The 18,079-nt window shown below is 39.1% G+C and overlaps 2 protein-coding genes across 9 annotated transcripts in view; one reads left to right on the top strand and one right to left on the bottom strand.

Moving 5' to 3' along the window:
- Window positions 1-16,809, bottom strand: part of Togaram1 (TOG array regulator of axonemal microtubules 1) — a 64,965-nt gene extending 48,156 nt beyond the window's left edge. For 2 of the 4 annotated variants that reach the window (XM_070027238.1, XM_070027255.1), the window contains exons 1-4: window positions 14,538-16,809; window positions 5,684-5,840; window positions 1,574-1,711; window positions 354-662 (exon numbers count right to left, since the gene is read on the bottom strand). In XM_070027238.1, the coding sequence (XP_069883339.1) occupies window positions 354-662; window positions 1,574-1,711; window positions 5,684-5,840; window positions 14,538-16,583 (2,650 nt within the window). In that variant the 5' untranslated portion in view covers window positions 16,584-16,809. The remainder of the gene's footprint in view (window positions 1-353; window positions 663-1,573; window positions 1,712-5,683; window positions 5,841-14,537) is intronic. The other 2 variants (XM_070027247.1, XM_070027264.1) reach the window with 1 other exon arrangement.
- Window positions 7,099-18,079, top strand: part of Klhl28 (kelch like family member 28) — a 42,821-nt gene continuing 31,840 nt past the window's right edge. The window contains exon 1 of one of the 5 annotated variants that reach the window (XM_070027287.1): window positions 7,099-7,150. The gene's annotated coding sequence lies outside the window, so the exon portion shown is untranslated. Of the gene's footprint in view, window positions 7,151-17,014; window positions 17,259-17,301; window positions 17,396-18,079 lie in introns of those variants that run through there. The other 4 variants (XM_070027322.1, XM_070027278.1, XM_070027295.1 and 1 more) reach the window with 4 other exon arrangements.

Here is an 18,079-nt window from a genome sequence, read left to right as displayed (position 1 = left end):
CCTAAGCCAGGCGCCGGTAGCTCATGCCTGTAATCCTAGCAACTCAGAAGGCTGAAATCTGAGGATAGAGGTTCAAATCCAGGGAATTCAGTGAAACTCTTATCTCCAATTAATTGCCAGAAAATCAGAAGTGGCTCTGTGGCTGTGAAGAGCTCAGGGACAGCGCCTAAGCCCAAAGTTCAAGCCTTATCACTGACAAAAAAAAAAAAAAGTTTCCTAAATATTTACTAAGTCAAAGAAATAAAACATAATTCACAAGGTTTTTAAAAAAAAAAATCTAACACCTTTATATATTTAGTGTAGAATACTAATCAAAAAATGCAAATAAGTTTAAACAAAATACTGATTTTTACCATCATTTCTACCTGTAGGTTCAGATGAGTTTGGGCTGACAAGTTTTTTCTGTGGACTTGGCTTTGATGGTCCTTCAAAACTTTTAAGAGGCCAGGAATTTGAGATACTAATGGAATTATCTTGAGACTTCTTTGGAGATACATTAAGTGGAGATGTGTGCTTTGGACTAGCTCGAGGTGATGAGAGCGGATAGGATGGAAGAATAAAGGCTCCTGGATTTGGATTTGAGCCAGAGAATAATGAGGTATGTTCTACTTGATTACCAAATGTTGGCTGTGTCTTACTACTGAAATTTAGGCTAGAATACCCTGCAATAAAACAAAAGAGAAAATATTTATATATATATATACATATTCTCAGAGCTTACAGTTAATTTTCTTTTCACATTCATATTTTCATCCCATATCCCATATTTTTGTATGGTATTAGGTAAAGATCTAATTAAGTTTATATTTAACCCTTTGTATCTTCTAATATAAAGCTTTCTTAACCTATTGAAATTTTCCACTACATTTATAGATTACTTTTGCAAGTTACATACACATATGTCACCCACACATACACACAAATGCATGCCACACACATATGTACATACACACACATATCCAATACCCCAGAAAAGTTGTCTTCTCAGTAAATTATTCTCTCATAATAAATATAATCTGCAGTACTAAAAATGTTTTTAGTTTTACTGTACATATTTCTCTTAAAATTTTTATTTATGGGGCTGGGAAGATGGCTCAGTGGTAGAGCGCTTGCCTTGCATGCATGAGGCCCTGGGTTCGATTCCTCAGCAGCACATAAGCAGAAAAATAAAAAGCCGGAAGTGGTGCTGTGGCTCAAATGGTAGAGTGCTAGCCTTGAGCTGAAGAGCTGAGGGACAGCTCCCAGGCCCAGGGTTCAGTCCCCATGACCAGACCTCCCCCCCCCAAAAAATTATTTATATCTACTTTTCTTTGAGAATTTGCCTATATGTTTCCCATGTTTTACTTTCTCCTAATCTGTTTCATTCGTGGCAATGGTGGCCTCAAACCTGAACTCTCATGTGTCAATCTCTTGTGTATTAGGATTATAGTCATGCACTAGCATCACATTATTAATAATATGAAAAATACCACTTTTTGTGATAAACAGAATTATATAAAATAACATACAAGCTAGTGTTGGAAATCATACATATTATAAAAATAATGTTTCCAAATAAATTTGGGACTTATACCTTTATCTTGAGGACAGTTATTTGTCCCTAAGAACTGTAAGTCAGAATCCACACTGCCAGTTTTACCACATATCTGTGAAAATCCAAACTGCCCACATTTCCCAGTATGATTGGCCTGATGAGTTCCAGTAGCACCTTCTGAAGGAGGGAGAGGGGGAAAAACATAAAATAATCTTTATTTCCCAAGAACACCTTATTTAACAGATGTAAGTACAGTGAGCCAGGCAGGCAGAAAAAAGATAAAGCTTTGGTACTGACAAACCTGATTGTGTAGGAGTTAATGTTCAGAAACACAGACTAGTAAAGGGCAAGAAAGAATAGGTATAGGTATATTGAATAATATATACTACAGCAGTGTCTTCCTTTATTCTCTTTCTCACTATATTTCTTTTCACTATATCTTTCTTCCATATTATAGTACATATACCACCCTAAAAAGTTTTACTAAAGAACTCTTCTCTTTTCAAACACACTACACAACATTCCTGTAGTTTTCTCTTTCCCTTTCTCCCTTACTGACTTCATTCCTCCCTCCCTGTCTCTCTCCTCCTCCCTCTCTTTGAGATAGGGGCTTGCTATGTAGCATAGACTGGCCTCAGTCTCATCATCATCCTGCCTCAACTTCCCAAATCCTGAAATTATAGGCATGTACTACCATACCTGGACATTCATGTAGTTTCTAAACTTATCCAGGCATTCCTCAAATCCCTTTCCTCCCCCATGACTAACCTGGATAGATAAAGAAGTTTTTTTTTTTTTAAAAGCTTATAATGATGTCACTAATGTTCAGTCTGTTCAACTAAAAAATAAAGGAAGTACTTTGTAATTCTAAAATTTTATGACTTATTCTCTCACTATGATTTCAATACCTTTTATCTTCAATGTTCAGCATATCTTGTAGATTAATTCTCACATTCACACTTTTGGTCCTACTTCTTTCCTGCTCATGATATTTCCTTCTGCCTCACTACAAGCCACAAAAACCTCTATTTTCTTTAAAGTCTAGTTCAAGCTAACCTCTTCCTTTCTTGAGTTCTTATGATATTTATAAAACAATCTAGGGGGTCTGGGAAGGTAGCTCAGTGGTAGAGCGCTTGCCTTGCATGCCTGAGGCCCTGGGTTCGATTCCTCAGCACCACATAAGCAAAAAGAAAAAAGCCGGAAGTGGTGCTGTGGCTCAAGTGGTACAGCGCTAGCCTTGAGCTGAAGAACTGAGGGACAGCGCCCAGGCCCAGAGTACAGGACCCATGACCGGACCCCCCCCCCCAAAAAAAAAAGAACAATCTAGGGGCTGGGAAAATGGCTCAGTGGTAAACTGCCTGCCTCACATGCATGAGCCCTGGGTTTGAATCCTCAGCACCATATAGACAGATAAAGCCGCAAGTGGTGCTGTGGCTCCAATGATAAGAGCACTAGCCTTGAGCTGAAGAGCTGAGGGACAACGCCCAGGCCCAGAGTTCAAGCCCCATGATCGACCAAAAAAAAAAAAAAAAAAAAAAAATCTAACATCAAGTTATACATTACCTTACTCTGTAGTTGTTTAAAATCTGTACAATAAGTAACACGTTTTGCAATGGCAGAGGAACTATGACACTTATAAAATTCTAAAACAATGGCATGAAAATAATACTGTACTTCTTTTCTCTATCAAATAAACTAATCAATACATTTTCAAAATATGATGGAACTTTACTGCATAAAGGTCTATAAATTCTCCTAGAGGAATGATTTGTTGAATAGTAAAAAAAATCCAATACCTGATAGCATTTGACTATTCAGTAAATTGTTAAAATGTGCAAGATATTTCATCTTCATGTTCTAAAACACTTTCTGTTCCCACTGGCATCATTTCCCCAACATATTATTTTTTTACTCTCTTTCTCTTAATAGAAAAAAAGAATACAAACACAAACCTAGAGATGTACATAGGCAAAGTATAGGAGCTGATTAACTTAACATCATTTTTCTATACTTCTGGATATTAAGATCTTTTAAAATTATTTTTTTGGCAGATTAAGGAGGTCTGGCACTTGTAAGGAACCATTTTAACCACATCTCCAGTTCTGAATGTTCAGTATTGAAATCCTTCTCTATTCTTCCTTTTCTTATTTTGTTAAAATTCATATACATGACAATTTTTTTTTTCCTGCAGTTTTGGAATATAAACTCAGGGCCTCACACTTATTAGGTAAGCCTTTTTTTTTTTTTTCTCTCAAGGCTAGTGCTCTACTACTTGAGCCACAATACCATTTCTGGCTTTCACTGTTTTTGTGGTGCTGAGGAATTTAACCTAGGGCTTCATGCATGCAAGCACTCTGCCACCAAGCAACATTCTCAGTCCCTGCTGTGTTTTTTATTATGGAAAAAAGAAGCTACTGACCTAGGAAAAGAATAATCTTGAAGATACCCTGATTTAATATGACTGATGAAGATCTTCTTCTTCTTCTTTCCTCCTCCTCCTCCTTCTTTGTTTTTTTTTTTTTTTTTTTTTTTTTTTGTCGGTCATGGGGCTTGAACTCTGGGCCTGGGTACTGTCCCTCAGCTATTCAGCTCAAGGCTAGCACTCTACCACTTGAGCCACAGCACCACTTCCAGCTTTTTCTGTTTAGGTGGTGCTGAGGAATCGAACCCAGGGCCTTATGCATGCAAGGCAAGCACTCACTCTACCACTGAGCCACATTCCTAGCCCCGGTACTATTATTTCTTTAATGCCTTTTTAAATTGATATGGTCTAGGGCAATGTCCTCTGAACTACCATAATATTTACTTTCTGTAACACATATGCAATTGAACATCTTTCCAGTTGCTCTAAAAAATTATTTTTCTCTCCCTAATCTACCAGCAAATGATATTAATTCTACTTTTAACATACAATCAGAATACAAGCACTTCTCAACTACATTTCACTGCATTTGTTTTGATTAAAGCCTTCAGGTTTGAGACAAAGACTCCTAATCTGTTCTGCCTGTTTTGGCCCTTGTCTTCCTTTCACTTATTTTAAATATAGTATCCAAAATGAACCTAGAAAACATAAGGCAGTGCTATCACTTTTTCTCTTTAACTGCTTCTCACTCCGTATAAAATCTAGTTCATTCAATAGCCTAATGGCCCTTATAACAGTCCTCATTATCTTTGTAATTTTTGAATTCTCTTCCTCTTCATGGCCTCTTTAATGTCTCTCAAACACGCCTTCTATACTTGTAAGTTATTTTGCTCTAACTACCCCCTTTTTGCTTTTCTCAATTTTAGTAATTAGTAGTTTGTTTCAAATACTCCCTTCTGAATATGGCTACCTTTCATTGTATTATTTATTTTTTTGTATGCTAGTATTGGGGCTTGAGTTTGGCCTCTTGCTCTAGCTCACAGCTGTCACTCTATCACTTGGGCCATGCCTCTAGTTCCCAGTGCATGAATTAAAATAATTTCCATTGTATAACTTAAAATCGTTCCTTATCCATATCTCTCTTCGCTGTCTTATTTTTATCTAGCATCTTATTTAGCATCTATCATCATCTATCATGGCTTGCCTATTTGCTTTCCTCCCCAAATAAATTGCAAGCTTTCTAGGCAAAAAATTGTCCCATTTACTGAACAGTCAAATGCTAGAAGGTATTGGAATTTTTTTACTACTCATATTTTTCTGCTATATCCTCAGAATTTAGAGAAGTACTGACACATAGAGTATTCAAAAATATGAGCAGTTTAGGGGCTGGGAAGGTGGCTCAGTGGTAGAGTGCTTGCCTTGCATGCCTGAGGCCCTGGGTTCGATTCCTCAGCACCACATAAGCAAAAAAGAAAAAAGCCGGAAGTGGCGCTGTGGCTCAAGTGGTAGAGTGCTAGCCTTGAGCTGAAGAGCTGAGGGACAGCGCCCATGCCCAGAGTTCAGTCCCCACGACTGGACCCCCCCCCAAAAAAAAAGAGCAGTTTATTAGGTGAATATATCCCAAGATTGTTTCTTAAAAGGTTTCAATGAAAAAAGAGTGTGCAGTGTTTTTCAGGTTTCAAATACTATTATATTTCAACTACTTACTAGATTAAAATTCTATTAACCCTTGAAAGAACAATGAACTTCAGAGAAGTTCATATTCATCATCCTCAATTTTTACTTACCAACAGCACATACAGCAAGGGAATCTGGATTACAATCTCGATTACTCTGAAATAAATTTCTTGATACTCTTTTTCTACTGAAACATACGTCATCATTGACTGGCATTTCTTGAGAAAACTTTACTTTTGGAGGTTGAATGTGATCATAGGCTGAAAACTGTGAGAACAAAAGAATGTTAGCAAATGTGAGTTGTCTACTCAGAAATATGACAAAGTAATTTAGATCAAATTATGAAATTCAAATTAGAAGAAAAATTTCATCAAATAAACCATAATTCACAATATTCACATGAAATATACTAACAGTAGTTTTCATTCCAAGATAATGCTATTTTTTTCCTCTTTCTTCTATGCCTCAAGTCTTTACGTTCCACCATCATATTATCTGGTAATTTCAAAGAGAAATCAAATGACAAAAAAGGTGAAATGACAACTTAAGCTGAAATGTCTTACTTAGAAAAATAACCTTCTAAACTAGATTGAAGATCAATTAAGAAGCAAGTATCCCTCTCTAGGATTCTTTCTGAGGCAGATTTACTATCCATATTCTGCAGCCTAAATATAAATATAAATGGCCTGGTAACTTATGTTCCCATAAGAGATTTTCTCATAATAAGTCTCTTAGTTAACTAAATCAATTACATAGAGGCTAGAGGTATAGCAGTGTTAGCATATGTGAGGCCGTGGTTCAATCCCCGGTACCAAACAAACAGTGCCTAATAAGAATTAAATTCTCTCCACTGATTTCATAGTTATATACATTACCCTCAACTTCTTTTTGAAATACTATACATAATTGTAATTCAACTTTTATAATGGTCTTAAAGGGATTATAATAGTCTTATAATAATCTTAAAAAGGGATTCTTACAATGCCACAAATTTTATAATGCTTGAGACATCAGTTTATAATTTCAGGCCCTTTGTAAACTTTAAAAATTTCAGATTATACAAAATTGAATTAGTAAACTCCTTATATCCTGAATAATTCATAATAAGTTAAAATACAGTGAACACCAAGTATATTTTAATAACTTAATAATTTAACCTTGCCTCTTTATTTGTATAAAACAGCCACCAAATGAACATGCTAAAGAATATATAAATACCTTTGGATGATGCTAATACATATGTTGTTTTTGCTATTTCAATAATTATAAAAAGGACAAATCCTTTTCATAAATTTTATATAATTCCACAAAATGGATATTCATAGATAAAATATACTTTTGGTTTTCTCTGTGTCTTAGAGGAAACAAAGGTTAAGAGGAAACAATTGACAATTCTTTGTCAACTAAATTATTTTTAAGAGTTTCATATCCATGTTGAATGTGGAATGATCCAAAACTGATGTTGCCATGGGTGAAGAATTCTGCACAATTGAAGTATGTTCTCTTTAACTATGACTGATAGAACTTCAAAGCGATATCTTGGTCCTTTTGTACTTTAAGGATTACATGGAGTCTGGGTAAGGTAATATATATTCCCTCTACCCCTCTACATTATGATCATTCACTAGGGCATTACCTCTCAAGGATTCTACAACTTTCCATAGCACCAATCTGGGGGTCAAGCCTCTAATCACCAAAGACATATAAGGACATATAAACAACAGCATAAAGCTAACTCAAACTTAAACTTACCATGATACCAATGCTTACCTTAACATTTCTCTTACTAATACCTATAACTTATCTACCATTTGTACCTGAAAGGACTACCAAATAATAATTTTCATTTGGTCTACTTTTCTATCTTTTGAGTATTTAACTGCTACAATATAAATCCAGCTATCTTATTTTCTCTAATAAAGATGATTCTCATGAATCAGCTTTCAAACTCTAATAGGAAGTAGAATATTTAAATTTTAAAAAAGAAAAAGAAAAAAAACCACAACCAACAACCTAGAATACTAAACTCTGGAAAACTGTCCTCAAAAACAAAGGACACTCTGTGGAGAGAGATAATGTAGTTGAATTGTCAGGTATTTGCAAAGGAACGTCACGTTATGGGAAGCCATTTTGATTTTTAAATAATCTGTAAGCCTTAAATGAGTGACAGAAGTGGTAGCTTATTAGGATCCAGTTAGTGAACATAAGGATAAGATGTATTTGATGTATTTTCACTAAGTGGTTAACCTTAGTCAATACCTTTATCTTTCATTTTAAAGAAATAAACCACTTTTGGATCTGTATGGGACATTCTAGTATTAACCAAATAAGGTGAGATTAGTCGTACCTTGGGAAGGTCTACACAGGCTTACGATTATTCAAGTCCATTTATCCTGAGAAATGATGTTTGATGAAATAAAATGTGAGTGTTAAGTGATGATTAAGGCAGAATGAATTTAGAAAAGAAAAAAATGGAAGGTAGTGGTGACTAGACACCTAACAGACCCTGTTAAACTAAATACTTTAGTGTGTTTGTATAGGGATTTATGTTTAGTCTAATTTAGACTAATTAATCCATAACATATTTATAGTATATAATTATGATGGCATTATTTTTGCTGAAGGAAAGGTAGTAAATACAATAATATATGCAAACCCTATTTTTTTCTCTAGTGAATGTACTAAAATGATGGAAAAACATTTAAGGGCATTTGACTCAATGTAAAGAAAGTGCTGGGAGCTGGGAAGGTGGCTCAGTGGTGGAGTGTTTGCCTTGCATGCATGAGGCCCTGGGTTCAATTCCTTAGCACCATATAAACAGAAAAAGCCAGAAGTGGGCGCTGTGCTCAACTCGTAGAGCACTAGCCTTGAGCTGAAGAGCTGAGGGTCAGTGCCCAGGTCCAGAGTTCAGGCCCCACAACTGAAGGGGAAAAAAAAAGTGCTAAAATTCTCATTTCATAAAGTTAAGGTAACAGTAATTGCTCTCTTTCCTTATGCTCTGTAAACTGGCAAGTCAACACCCCAAATTTTAAATATATGAATCCTATATGAGACTATTTATAAATATGTTCTATATACCATTGTTTAGAATAAACATTATCATATTAAAAAAAAAACAAAGGACAAAAAGACATTCACAGACAGAAATTGAGGCCGGTAGGACCAATTTGTCAGTAAGATCTAATCGGCAAGAAATGTTAAAAGTCTTTCAGATAAAAAGAAAATTATACAGGTCAAGAAGAGGTTTGTGAACAAAGAAGTGAGAAAAATAAAGGCTTCTTTTTTTCTTTTTTTGTCAGTTGTGGGAATCAAACTCAGGGTCTCATGCATGCGAGGCAAGCATTCTACCACTGAGCCACCTTCCCAGCCCTTATTTTTTCTTAATCTTAATTAAGAATATTTCACAATAATATCAACATAGTATTTGATTATGATTATGTATGCTTACTATGAGGGTATGTGTACATGTACATTGAAAACTCTAAGGTAACTTTAATTGATATGTTATAAAACAAAGAGAATCTTACAAAAGTTCTCAAAAGCACAAAAGGCAAAAGAATTTTGAAGACAAAAAACAAAGAACATGAGCAACACAAACATGGTAGGTATTTATCAATAATCACTTTAAATTTCAATGTTTTAAAATACATGAGTTCAAAGGCAGACATTCTCAGAGTAAATATTAAAGAAAAGATAACTATATGTTGTCTATAGGAAACGTTAAAATAATGATATAGATTAAAAGTAATGACAAAGACAGGTGCTGGTGGCTCATACATATAATACTAGGTCTAAGGATCACCATTGAAAGCCAGCCTAAGCAGGAAGGTCCATGACACTGTCATCTCTAACTAACCAGAAAAAAAGCCAGAATGAAGACTGTAGCTCAAGTGGTAGAACACCAGCCTTGAGCGAAAAAGCTAAGGGATAAGGCCCAGACCCTGAGTGCAAGCCCACTACTGGCACACATACACACACAAAAAGAAACTTATAATTCCAACATATTGAAAGACTTACAATTCCAGCATAAAGAAAACTAGTAGAGATATTATCAATATATTGAACATACTGACATTTATAGTAACTTCCTTCAAAAATTGATTACATAATCTCAAACTCACATGGAACATTCACTAAGACACACTACCTTTGTCTAGATACTAACAAATTTTAAAGAGCTGAAATGGTACAATAACAGATCTCAAACCACAAAAGAATTAAGCTAGAAATCAAAAGGAGAGAGAGAACACTAGAAAATCCCCCAAATATTAGAGATTAGCAATACATTTGTAAATTATGCATGGGACAAAATAAATATCTCAAATGAAATTTCAAAACTAAGAACAGAAATTAGTGTAAATAGAAAATCAAGAAACATCAGGAAATAAGTTGTGGCTCAAGTATAAATAGCACCAGCTTTGAGTGAAAAAGCTAATAAGCAAGAGTGTAAAGCCCTGAGTTCAATCCCCAATGACAACAATAACAATAACAATAACAATAATAATGGGATTCTATAAGCAAATATATTTCAAAAATTTGGTAACTTGTATGAAATGGGCCAATTCCTTAAAACAGAATATAACAGCTCACACAGATACAATAAATTTGAGCATGTGTGAAGAAATCAAGTAAATAATCATCTTCCAAAACAGAAGTACCAGTTTTGGATGTTTATTAGTGAATGCCTTTTTTTTTTTAGCAGTCCTGGAGCTTGAACTCAAGGCCTAGGCTGTACCTGAACTTTTTTGCTCAAGGCTAGCACTCTACCACTTGAATCCATAGCACCACTTCTGGTTTTATGGTGGTTAATTGGAGATAAGAGTCTCAACGGATTTTCCTGCCTGGGTTGGCTTTGAACAATTCTCAGATCTCAGACACCTAAGAGCTATAGTTAGAGACATGAGACACTAGTACCCAGCTTCTACAGATCATTTCTGAGCAAGGAATTACGACTTGATTCCTGGTATGTTAAAATTTCACTATAGAATCTTTGAAATGTAAACTTTTTTTTTCAGGTAAGGGGTAGGTTTATTAATCGTTCCGGCTGGCACCAGGCCATGTTGGCCCTCCACGTGGCAGGGAAAGGCCTGGGAAAGAGAGCTGCGAGAGCTGGGAAAGAGAGAGCTGGGAAAGAGCTAGGAAAGAGCTAGAAAGGCCTGATTCTTGCTTTGGCCAGTACCAGAATCTTCTTAATAATATACACACTGACATCTTAGACTTTATATATACTTTATATATAACAAACAGTCTTAAAGATCAGTCTTAAGGATCAGTATCTTACTAATATACACACGGACATCTTAGACTTTATAACAGTTAGTCTTAAGGATCATCAGTCTTAAGAATCAGAAAATCATCTATTACTTGGTTTACAATATATAACAATAATCAGATAACCAGATTATATACGAAAATTATTATTTTTTAAATACACATTCTGGAATTGGAAAGAAGCACTGAGAACACAGTTCACCACTACCTATAGAGGTCTACTGCAAACAAATGCAAATTTATTACATAGTCAAGGACAAACAGACTATATGATGTTACAAAAATGGCATATGCATTCAGTAGAAAACATAGTTTGGGTGTTGATCTTGTCCCCGGCTAGCAATAATACTCTTTCACAATTCTGGGTTGTGGCAGTGGACTATAGCTCTCAGTTAGGTACAAAATCATGAGTGTGAATAATCCTCAATATTATTTAACAGGTAGTTATTAGGTTATTGGGCTAGTACAGGATATGCCAGAAGTGGAACTATGGCTAAAGTAGTAGGGTTTTAGCAAAATAAGCTCAGGGACAGTGAGTGCCCTGTCCCTAAGTTCAAGCCCTAACACCAGCACCAGAAAAAAAGGGGGGTGGGGTAGAGGATGTGACACTGGGAACTAGGGTTTTATTATATGAGAAGGGAAATATAATAAAAGGTAAGAACTCCTTGTTCTGAATATGAATTGGAGGTATTAATGTGAACTCAATAAAAGAGGAGAGCAAAGAGCTCCCTCATTTTTCCATGAAAAGAACCAATCTGCAATGGCAAGAAATAGCAATAAGCAAATTTATACCTAGATTTGGTTTTAAACCAATAAAAGTACCAGATATAGCTGGGTAGTATACTGTGTGTGTGTGTGTGTATACATAAATATATATGTGTGTATATATATATATATGTATATATATACATATATATATACATATATATACATATATATATATATATATATATATACACACACACACACACACACATATATATGTATTTTTTTTTTTGGTCGGTCATGGGCCTGGGCAATGTCCCTCAGCTCTTCAGGTCAAGGCCAGCGCTCTACCACTTGAGCCATAGCGCTACTTCCAGTTTTCTGGTGGTTTATTGCAAATAAGAGTCTCATGGATTTTCCTGCCCAGGCTGGCTTTGAAACATGATCCTCAGATCTCAGCCTCCAGAGTAGCTAGGATTACAGCCACCAGCGCCTGGCACTATATTGTATTTTAAGTCAAAGAGTGCTCAAAGATTTAAAAGTCATGCTTAAAACACAAAGCAGCCAGCAATTAGTCAAACAATTTTAGTATCAAATAAATCAATTCTTATTACTAAAATTTAAGATGTATATAATTACAACAGAAGAAACAAAGTCTCAGGTAATAAATACTTAAGTATTTTATTTATTTATTTATTTATTTTTGATGGAGCTTGAAATCAGGGCCTGGCCATGGTTCCTGAGCACTTTTGCTCAAGGCCAGTACTCTACTACCACTTTGAACCACAGCTCTGCTTCTAGTTTTTGAGTGGTTAATTAGCGATAAGAGTCTCAAGGAGACTTTTATAACCGGGCTGTATTCAAACCGCTATTCTCAGATCTCAGCCTCCTGAGTAGCTAGAATTACAGGTGTAAACCACCAGTGCCCAGTTTTTATTTATTTATTTACCATTTTTATATCACTCAATTTAATAAATTGTACAATAATCCTTAATAAATGTTAAAAATAGTGAGTAAAGAGTTGTTGAGGTCTTTATAGGTTTCTACAGACCATGTGTTAGTTATAAAGAGTAAAGTATGCCTTTACAATGAATCTAGTTCTCATTACCTTAATCAAATGATAAAATTAAACACCACTAAAATTGGGAACCTGGTATTTGTGTCATAATGTATTAATGTATTGTACTATAAAATTCACATTACGTACTGCCTATATCACATTTTTCACTAAAAATATTTATTTTTACTCTATAAGAAAACAATCAGGTAAATTTCAAGATGTAAGACATTCTACAAACAATTACCCTATAGACTCTTGGGTTAAAAAAAGTGAATGTTGAGCCGGGCGCTGGTGGCTCAGGCCTAATCCTAGCTACTCAGGAGGCTGAGATCTGAGGATCGCGGTTCAAAGCCAGCCCGGGCAGGTGAGACCGTGAGACTCCTATCTCCAATAAACCACCAGAAAACCGGAAGTGGCGCTGTAGCTCAAGTGGTAGAGCGCTCGCCTTGAGCTGAAGAGCTGAAGGACAGCGCCCAGGCCCAGAGTTCAAGCCCCACGACCGACAAAAAAAAAAAAAAAAAAAAAAAAGTGAATGTCATGAAGAAAAAAAAAAAGAAGTAACATACACAGCTAGGGACATGATGCTACATTAAAACAAACAAAAACACGTATATGAACCATAACTGGATCCTAGAGGACACAGTAAAACAAAAACTTTATGACACTTAGGGGAAATTTTGAAAAATTTAAATGCAAGCTATCAGGTATTATTGAATTACTATTAATATTATAAGGCATGACAACAGTCACAAAGAAACTTATTCTTAGGGTACATATGTTAATATATTTACAAGTGAAATTCAATATATGTGCAATTACTACCAAATGGTTCAGCAAATATGGAGCAAAATGGCAAGATGTTAACATGTGGTAAATATAGACAAAGTATATGAGTACTTATTGTAGACTTAACTAAGCTAAATATTTGTAAAAATGTACACATACACACAAATATACACACACATACATGTGGCATGAGTCACTAGTGCCTGGCAACATTTGTAATTTTTAAAGCAAAAGCTTTGGCCAGGCACAGGTGGTACATGCCTGTAATCTTAGCTATTCAGGAGGCTCAGATAGCCCAGGCATTAAAGTCTGTGAGAATTTTTTTTTTCCTTTTTCTGGTCGTGGGGCCTGAACTCTGGGCCTGGGTGCTGTCCCTGAGCGCTTCAGCACAAGGCTAGTAGTGCTCTATCACTTGAGCCACAGCACCACTTCTGGCTTTTTCTGCTTATATGGTGCTGAGGAATCGAACCCAGGGCCTCATGAATGCAAGGCAAGCACTCTACCACTGAGCCACCTTCCCATCCCCAAATCTGTGAAATTTTATTTCCAATTAACCATCAAAAAGCCAGAAGTTGCTGAGCACTAGTGGCTCTTGCCTGTAATCCTGGTTATTCAGGAGGCTGCTGAGTTCTGAGGATTGCAGCTCCAAATCTCAAAAGCCATGAAATGCTTCCAGATGTGGAGCTGTGGCACAAGAGGTAAAGTGCTAGCCTTGAGCAAAAAAGCTCAGGGACAGTCAGTACTCTCAAAGGTCTATTCTAGCACTTACCAAGTGTGTCAACTGCTGGTTTATAGGTCTGTCCTTTTCCTTAAATAGTGTGGAACTAGTTTCAACTTCATTTCCAGAATTTAACTCCTATCTAGCACCTACTAGTTTCAGTGTTGATCGTATGGATTTGGTGAATGACACGCCAAAGTGATAAAGCAAGATCCAAATCCAGCAAAGTCCATATTACATGGCGTCTCCAATTCTAATCAAGAAAGCTCTAAAATAGTCTTAAGTATCTTGTACCACAGATATGCTCTTCAGCATTTAACTTAAAATAACAACCTTCAGAAACAGCCTCATCTTTAAGTCATTATGAGCCTATTTTCATTTTAAATTCTTTCAGTCTTATTTCGAGAATATTAAAAAAGCATACCTGCTCTGTGTCGTTGGAACTGGAAGTTTGGTTGTCTCCAACGACCCCATGTTGCTCATTTTCCCATGGTAATTTATTTTTTCCTTTTCCTGCACTTAATACCCGTCGGGTAAAGATAGTTGGACTATAAGAGCCATACATTTGCATATTGTCCCTCGTGTGGTCACCGCAGTGGCAGTGTGCACTCTGAGTTCTGTTACCAGACAAAAGCCAGTCTGTATCTGCTCCATGTGACAAATGGCTTGACCTCCCCTGAGCAGAAGATGGCATGAGTATTGCATACTCTACAAATCCTTGTTCTGTTAGCTTTGGTAGGGTTTTCCTAGCCAATCTGGCCTGCACAGCATTCATCACTCCATCTCCATTATCTTGCAATTCAACAGTATCTACAGCTTTAAAAAGGATGCTGGTTTTACTTGAGCCCATTGATGATGCCAACACTGCAAAAGCTTCTAGAGCGGCTTGGCGTACCCTGCGTTTGCTATCTACAAGAGCTGGGGCAAGAACAAAGGATAGTTTGGATAAGTCAAAATCCTCACTGGGATAAGTCAGGAGAGAGCAGATGCAAATGTTCACCACCTCCTCTCTTACTCTGGAATGCTTGTGTTTAAGATGTTCCAGCAGTAAACAAAGCACCTGTTGCGGACCTACTTCCTTCATTAGCTTGAGGAAGATCTTCATATATTCCTGTTTGATCACCAACTTGTTGTCTGCCAGCACTTTGACAGAAGCTGCTATAACTGGCCCCAAGAACTGTTGTACTTGTCCTCCGAGGCGAACCACCAGTAAATGCAGAACTTGAAGTGTGCCGTGGACCACTTTGAAGTTAGAATCATCTAACAAATTATACAACAAGCTGATGAAACCAACAAGACTAGAATGAGGGGTAGAACTAGGGTTAAATTTTCCCAGCACCTGTTTTAGTTCTTCAACAGCCTGAGTCCGGTTCTTGTAGTCTTCCTGATCCAACAATCTTGCATGCAGCTCCTGTGGAATAATCCCAAATTTAAGATTGCTATTGGAGAGAGTCAACGCAGAGGGGGCAGGATCCTCAGGAAATCCGGAGGCTTCTAATTCCAAATAATAAGGAACTTGACTTCCAAACTGGGACTCCAGGCGGCGATTGTACTGTCTCCTCAGAGCAGATGGCAGCCGAGAAATATAGGATTGAAACCTTTCTTGTCCAAGTCGCTCCCCGATTTGTTGAAGTGCGGAGAAGGCGGTCTCAGATTCATCTTCTATCTCCTGACTGCCGAGCTTTCGGGCTAGAGAAATTACCACCTCGGTGAGATCCAAGCCCAGCAAAAAATCCTCAGGAGTCAGCAAGATAGGGAGGAGGAGTGCAGTAGAAACTCTAAGCCTGGCATCGCTACTTTCTAGACCTTGTTGTATAAGCGTGCTCAGCACCTGTGCAGAACTACGTTTCAGACAGATGTGTAGGATCTGCAGCGCATCTTTCCGCAGGGCTGGGATGTCATCTCTCAAGGAGACGACCAGTTGAGGCAGAAGTGCTAAGCTAAAGGCCTCCTCTAGCTGACCGGCCTCCCCCTGACCCCGGAGAACGTCGGAGAGAAGTTGCAAGCAGAGTCGCTTCTCGTCACCACCTCCTTCCACCAGCACGCGGCCCAAGGCCCGATACAACGCTTCTTTGCGTCGGGGAAAGCCGAGTCGGCCGCCCCGCCGGGGCAAAGCAGCTTGCAGAGCCTGGAAGGCCTCGGAAGGTTCCGGTACCGTGCGCAAGAGTTGAAGGAGCCGGGTCTCCTCCTCGTCGCCCCCTGACAAACCACCGCCAGGTCCAGACCAGCCACTCGTGACGGGCTCCGCCGGCAACAAGAGGGTCGAGGCCAGAGTGGAAGGGGTCGGGGGGCAGGAACCTTGGTCCCCGGCAGCTCCGCGGCAGTAGAAGTGTTTCTCTCCTCTCATGATGCCCCCAGCTCGAGTACCATCAGTCTCTGGGGCGGAAGGACGACTGAGGCTCTGGAGGGGACAGGCGAAGGGGGTGGGAAGGAGCGGCAGGAGCAGCAGCTCGGAAGAGGCGGCCGCCATGGAGGGTCCTCAGGTAGCGGTGGCTGGAGGGAACCATGGCCGTCTCCGAAAGGCGCTCAGTCTTCGTCTCCCAGCCTGGCAGTGCTTCTCCAGGTCGCACGTTGCAGAGAAGGAAAAGGAACAGCTTCAGTCAGCTGCCAGTCCGCCTCCGACTCTAGGAGGCAGCCTTTAGCAAAATGGCCCCTGCCTGAGCCCCAGACCCCACAGCAGCCACCGGGCGTCACCAAGAGCACCACGTGACCAAACCGATCGCTTCCATGGTGATGTACCCAGCGCGGACCGATGAACCCGGAAATCAACCTCCCGAGGTGAATGCTGGGTCTTGTAGTCCACGTTGGCTGTTACGAACCGGCGGTGTCCTGGAAGAGGAAGTCAGAACGTTGGAACGTGTTTAGAATGGAAGGGGGAGGGGTGGGGCTCCAGACACGAAGCGGAAATGACGTTTCCAGGCTCGCAGCGGAAGTTTCCCCCGCCCCGCCCGGCAGAGTTGAGGTTTGACCAGAGCGAGTGAGAATTCTGTTTGGGCTCCGCTGGTCCAAGGCTCCTCCTCCTCCTCCTCCTCCTGTCGCCGCAGGTGTTATTCCTGGGACTCAGGTATTTTCCTTTAGCTGTCCTCCAGCGGCGCAGGCTTTGGCAGAGTTTTGCCCCGAGTGCCCCGGGAGCTCCAGTTGAGAGGTAAAGGAATGGACGGGAGCAAGCAGGGAGAGAGGCGACATCTCGTACCGGGCTCGTTGCCGTAGTGGAACGCGCGTTATTTCTGCCAGCGTAAAAGCGATCCTTTCCTCCTGCCCGCCGGCTGATCCGAACCGGAGGTCTGTACGAAGGCCACGCTCTGGTTTACACCCCCCCCCTTTGGTCTTTGGGGAGACTACCACCCCTCTTTCCTGGCCCTTGTCTCCTTTGGGTACTTAACCTGGCTGCAGTGGAAGGTGAATGGTTTTCTGTCATTCGCTTTTGCTTACCCCCATCACTTTAAGCTCTCGTTGAAACATTCCTAATCCGGAGGTCAAGCGTGCTTTTCCCTGGAGCCTCGCGTTCGATTGCATCCTCAAAGGCTTCCCTTCTAAGGCAGTGCCCCTGTGGAACTCACCTGTTCCCCCCGCTACCGCCTCCCTCCACCACCCCAGCCTCCCAGCCGGAGCCTTTCGGTCTCCGGGAGACAGAGATTGCGATGATGATGATTCCTGTGGCGGTGCAAGTTCTTGGCATCACGGTCCCAGGAGATTTCCACCCTGAGGATTTAGAGCGGATAGTTCTTTGTTTAAGGGGAACTGGGAAGGTGATGGACGTTACGTCCTTCTCATTAAAAGTTAAGTGGCCCCACTTGAAGAGCTGAGGTTTCTTGTGTGAGACTGAATAGCTTTGGAGTGTGGAATCGATTCTGGTTGGTTGGTTGGTTTTGCTTTTTGAAAACAAGGGTGCACGTTGGCCTCAAACTCTCCATACCTTTCTATACTATTTCCTTGGGTCCCAGAGAGTTGTCATTGCAATCCTGC

The sequence above is a fragment of the Dipodomys merriami genome, unplaced genomic scaffold (assembly GCF_024711535.1).
Source record: "Dipodomys merriami isolate MVZ:Mamm:240054 unplaced genomic scaffold, mDipMer1.0.p SCAF_1, whole genome shotgun sequence".
NCBI lineage: Eukaryota > Metazoa > Chordata > Mammalia > Rodentia > Heteromyidae > Dipodomys > Dipodomys merriami.
The sequence above is the reverse complement of the archived record's forward strand: the minus strand, read 5'-3'. Positions and strand labels throughout refer to the sequence as shown.